The sequence below is a fragment of the Bidens hawaiensis genome, unplaced genomic scaffold, assembly GCF_021521415.1.
Source record: "Bidens hawaiensis isolate Kalapana, Puna unplaced genomic scaffold, B.hawaiensis_p1.1 tig00059133_1, whole genome shotgun sequence".
In the NCBI taxonomy this organism is placed as follows: Eukaryota; Viridiplantae; Streptophyta; class Magnoliopsida; order Asterales; family Asteraceae; genus Bidens; species Bidens hawaiensis.
Genome location: NW_027500660.1, coordinates 63,119 through 69,118, shown reverse-complemented (window position 1 = coordinate 69,118; position 6,000 = coordinate 63,119). Strand labels below are relative to the sequence as shown.

Sequence of the window (6,000 nt, the reverse complement as noted above, 5' to 3'; positions counted from 1 at the left end):
ATGGTTAGTCAAAACCGTAAGAATTGGTCCGAGAAGCTGGATGACGCATTGTGGGCTTTCCGTACCGCCTACAAGACACCGATTGGTACAACACCATTTACATTGGTGTACGGGAAAGCGTGTCATCTCCCTGTTGAGCTAGATCATAAAGCCTATTGGGCTTTGAAAAGTCTTAATCTTGATCTTGCATGTGCGGGCAAAAACAGGTTTGGTCAGATTCATGAGCTTGAGGAATTGATAGGCCAAGCTTATGAAAACTCGAAAATTTACAAGGAGAGGACCAAAAGGCTTCATGATGCCCGCTTGAAGGACCACAAACAATTCCAAGTGGGCGATCGTGTTTTGCTTTACAATTCTCGCCTTTGTTTATTCCCCGGGAAGTTGAAATCCCGAAGGTCCGACCCCTTTAGTGTGAGGCAAGTATTCGACTACGGTACCATTGAGATTGGCCATGAGGATGGACGCATCTTCAAGGTGAACGGTCATCGTTTGAAACACAATTTGGGTGAGCCGGTCGAGGTTGCACTGGAGGTTCTCTCCCTCCACCCCATGAAATAAGTGTGGGGAGTGTGAGTCTAGCTATCGACTCCTTCAAAATTTAGCATGTTTAGGAATTTCGTAGTTTTTTTTATGTGTTTTGTGTTTCTTTATGTTTATGTTTATTTGTGTAGTACTTTGTTGGTATGTAGACTTTATCTTATGGATTGTTTATGGATTTGGTTCTTTTGTTATGTTATGGATTTGAAATTGTTGTGTTTACCGAGCTTGTCATGGACATATTTTGGTTAGTTTTGTTTTGCTTTGGTTGCTTTACCAAGTTGGGTGTTGGATGCTCACGGTCACATGGTCGGGTCTTTGGATTGTCACATTGCCGAGTCTTGGGAGTCACCTTCTGGCAGCTTTCTGGATTTCAGGGGAGTTTTTCTGTTCTCTCTTTTGCACTTTACTTTTATAGTTTTTTGTTGTACATCGAGGGCGTTGTACAATTTAATTGTGGGGAGGGAATTTGAACTTTGTTTGTCTAAAATTAAAATTTTTGCAAAACTCCTAAATAAATTTTTGTAACAAATAATAACCATTAAGCAATTTTTAATTCAAACTTTAATTGCATTGTCCTGAAGCACAAATCATTAAGACATTCAAGCCGAAAATCTATAAAAAGACATACCTTTAAACATGACAAACAAAAAGATTCACATTCTTACTTTGCAAAAATTACCCATTCCACCCGTTTCCGTGAGTTAGCCTCGTCAGTTGTTTTTGCTCATGTTTTTGCGGGCAATTGAGTGAGCCGGGTGATTATTGCAAAGTAGAACTTGTTATTGGCATGCATTTTAAACCATATACACATACATAGTATAAACCATTTGAGGAATTTAGGATAAACCCATGTCTAGCCATTTTTCACTTATATTTCCCTTACCCACATTATTCCCCTAGTAGCCCATGTTTAGCCTTTTCCCGTGTTTTTCTTTTTCGCCCTATTATTGATCGCCCACTTAGCCATAAAGCCTTTTTATTTTTCACCCAGTTTTGGTTAGAAATCCGGTTCGGCTAAGTTAGTTTGTTTTTCATTTCATTTTCATGTATTTTATCACTTGAGAATATTAGAAGCACAATGCTATCTCCCAAAGTGTTTTATTAGTTTGTATTCATTTTTATAGTTTTTATCAAAAAAAAAAAAAGAAAAAAAAAGCAAAAAACAAAAATAAAGAAAAAAAAATGTTGCAAGAAAAGAAATTTGGTTCATCCCATATTGATGAAGTTTGATTTCAAAGAGCAATTTTTGGTTCATTAGCTCTCGGTTCGTTTAGACCACTTGGTTTAGTTAGTTAGTTTTAATTTATAGCTAGCTTAGTTCCGGATTTTCTAGCCTTTTAGTCACTTTTCCCAAAAATTCCTCACCCTAACCCTAAGCCAAATTACAACCCTCAAGTACTCGTGTTTTATGCTATGTATGTGTCGGTTAGATTTGAGCCTTGAACAAGCCTATGCTTTATTTGGTCATCGTCTTGGCATCGAGTGTTCTCAACACACAATATTACACGTATGATCACTAAATATAGCAGAGTGTATGAGTGAACATTGTGAGGTTTGCAAGGTGGGAATGTGATGGAAACAAATGTAATGTTCTTTAGACTATGTCTTCATTTTTAATAGGCTTGTTTGGAAACATCAATAGTGTTTGCTTGTAAATCTTTTAAAAACTTTGAATGATTATTGCTTGCAGGTTATTCTTATTTTTGTGAAGTTTGTTTCATTTGCTTGAGGACAAGCGATGTTCAAGTGTGGGGATATTTGATGTAACACAAAGTGTACACCTTTTAGTATCAAATTATCCTCTTATTTTGGTAAAACTCCATGCAAATTCGTTGTATTCGGTACTTATTTGAGTTATTTATGAATTTGCAGGTCCGGGCGCCCGCCCGACGAAGAAACGACGAAAAAAATGGCGCTTTTCGGACAAAAATCAAGAATCTGTCAAAAGTGCATGACCATGCTAAGAAAGTGCATGACCATGCTGAGCCGGTGCATGACCATGCTAAGGAAGTGTATGACCATGCTGACCAAACTGCTTTTAGTGCACCACCATACACAATTATTGGAACCCATGCACATCTGATACCGTGCCAAAAGTGCATGACCATGCTAGGAAAGTGCATGACCATGCTATGAAAATGCACCATCATGCACCTAATGTGCATGATGGTGCACCTTTATTGGAACCCGTGCACATCTACTATCATGCCAAAACTGAAAATGCACCATCATGCACTTTTTGTGCACCACCGTGCACTCCAGAGGGCACGAGCCCGTGCACTATCCGATGCCGAGGACAAGACACATCAACTTTGAAAGTGCACTACCCTAGTGCCGGAAATGCACGACCATGCCCTTTTTGTGCATGACCATGCACCTTTTTGGAACCTGCAACTCTGAGCATCAGAAAGTGAAAGTTTGACTTACCCAAAATAGTGCACGACCATGCACTTTTTGTGCATGACCGTGCACTTTGTCCAGAAGCTTATAAACACTTATTTTCACTTCATTTTGGTGTGTGGAGCCTTGGGGATTCTCTCTCAACTCTTGAAAATTATGTTTTGTGTTCCTTAAGAGTTTGAAGGCTTCCACCATCCTCAAGATCCATCATTCCATTCTTCAATCCTTGCTTAATCTTAGTTTTCATTCCTTTGTTGTTGAACATGTTTTGTAAGCTTATTTCTAGTTTGATTGTAGTTGTATTAAGCCTTATGGGCTAATTACTTTTGCTATCCAGACAATGTTGAAACTCTTATTAATGTGATATATTATCTATGCATGATTTTGGTAAAGTGGTTTTCTTTCAAGAATATGGTTGAATTTATAAGTTGATATTGATGGTGTTCATGCTTGTTATGTTACATAACCTTGTTAGTTTTGAAAATGTTTAGGCATTCATGTTGGGAAACTATGTTCTGGATGTTTGTTTGTAAACTTTGAATGTTCATGAAATGTTTGTTTACATTACTAAGTTAGGAATGACTAGTAAAAATTAACTTGGTTATATAATTATTGATGAGTATGAAACCCTACACTTAATATTGGAAAATTTATGAGTGTTGTAATGATTCTTGACTTGGTGATGACTTGCTAGTTAAAGTTTCATAAGTTTATATTAATTTCATGAATTTGGCTACATTAGTGTAATCTTAGGTGGTTAGAATGTTGTTCATGCTAGCTTTCCTTTGATTATGAGACTTTGTTGTTTTGACAAACAAGTTAGTCTATGTTTATCTCTTGATTGAAAACCCATCATGATGATTATTTGCTAGTATTAGGTTGCTTTATTGTAATCTAGTATTTTTGTTTAGATTCATGATGTTTTACCATGTTATTGCTATTTTATCATATTAGTAGAGTGGATTCAGGTCTAGGTAGTGTTGGGTCAAGAGTTTGACCCAAATGAGGAGATTTGACCTAAATGAAGATTATGGAAGATTGGAATCTTCTCAACCTCCTCAGAAACTGCTAAGTATTGAATCCGAGCACACCTTGGGTTCCGAGCAAGCTTTTACTTAGCCGAGTACGAGATTTTGCCTCCCGGGCAAGGTTTACTTCAAATAGTCTTCTTTAGTGGATATCCGGGCAAGGAATGCTATTTAGTGCATTCCCGAGTAAGGATCACTGATTTGGTATCTCCGAGCAAGGTTCACTTTGTCAAGCAGGTTTGTTCTTCAAGACCAAGTATTTTACTCTTCCGAGTAAGGTTTGGTCAACCAAGTCCAAGAAGCCAAGTAATTGGAAGACCGGGCAAGGTATTTATCAATAAGTATGGTCCGAGTATACTTGATGAGTTAAGGGAATATTTCTAAGTTATATCGAGTAAGGTTCAGCTCAAGCAAGGTACAGTGATTCCCGAGTACACTTTGCTAATAAGTTATTCAATGACAAAGAGCCGAACAGGATCATAGAAGAACAGGGTTGCTCGTAAGGAGTTGTCGGGCAAAGTCTGATAAATTCAAGAAGATTGAAGTCTACTCGGTGAGTATTTTACTTGGTAAAATATTCTTTAAGTAAAGTCTACCCGGAAACTGATCCCGAGTACACTTCTATGTTTACCAAGTCTGAAGGAAGGCCGAGTACACTGCGTACTCGGAGACTGAAGATTAATGAAAAGCCTACCCGGAAGACTTGTTTTACACTTAGTTTATTTTTGAATATGTAATTTGAATATGTATTATCGGATAGGGTTTCTAGAAGGAATGACAGCTGTCCTAGGTTGGCAGGCCTATAAATAGAATACTTAGGGCACACCGCCAAAAAAAAACGAAAGGAGAGGCAGAACACACAATAAGGATAAGACTGACTCATTTATTGAGAGAATATTGTGTGACGGCTGTCTTAGGATTCCTAGAAAACCCTAAATCGATTATCCGTTTGTATGATTTTAATATGATATAAATGGAAATCTTTTGAGTGAATCCTGAGTGTGCCTCTCTATCTTTGATTATTCATTGCAACCGTATGTTTGTTATTGATTCCGCCTTTAACAAACGGATATCTTTCTAAATATAGCAACCCGTCATTAACTCTCTTGTCGACACGATTAATCTGTGTGAGTTATGACTTGATTGATTAAGATCTAGCTGAGTGTTGAGGGACCGACAGGTAGTTTGTTGGATTGATTATATTCTTGTGTTTTTACTTGCTTATTTTCATTGTATGCAAATTTAGTTAATTAAAAATTCAACTTAAGATTTACTTGTTCGGTTGGTCATTTACAAAGATTTAGTACTAGAAATTTTTCGTGTCCATGGATTGATACTCGGTTCTTACCGACACTTTATTACAAACGATAGGTACACTTGCCTTTCGTGTGTTGTTTAGTTGTAGGTGAAAACCTATTTTAAAACCCGATTTGTGTGAAACTTTTACTTAAATTTTTATATATATATTCACACACGTCACTCTCAATGGCCGGTGACCAAATTACTTCCACCGCTGCCAGTAATGATCCCACCATTGTTTCTCTCTCCAAGCTTTTGCACCTATTCACCATCAAATTAACCTCTACCAATTACTTACCTTGGAAAAATCAGGTTATGCCCCTGTTATCTTTTCAACGCTTAACAGGACACGTCAATGGAACCCTCGAGCCGCCGGCGAAAACCATCATTGAGAATGAGAAGATCATTCTGAATCCTGCTTTCACTATCTGGCAAGATACCGACCAGCGCCTGCTTCTTCTTCTTCAGTCCTCCTTATAGGAAGAGGCTATGGCAGAGGTTATTGGGCTTACCACATCTTGTTAGGTCTGGTGTGCCCTAGAAAACGCCTACCAACATGACTCAATTGAACGCAAACATGCTCTGCGTGACTCCCTTCATCAGATGCAAAAAGGTTCATCTTCAGTCTCAGAATACGCTCGTAAGTTTAAATCTATTTGTGAACAATTGACTTCTATCGGTCATCCAGTTAATGAAATGGAAAAATGCCACTGGTTCGTGTGTGGTTTAGGGC

General features: G+C 37.9%; 1 protein-coding gene across 1 annotated transcript; it reads left to right on the top strand.

The window, feature by feature from the left end:
- On the top strand, positions 1 to 558 carry LOC143602541 (uncharacterized). Its single transcript, XM_077079609.1, has one exon. The coding sequence runs from the start codon at positions 1 to 3 to the stop codon at positions 556 to 558; it is 558 nt and encodes a 185-aa protein (XP_076935724.1).
- The last annotated feature ends 5,442 nt before the right edge of the window (positions 559 to 6,000 follow it).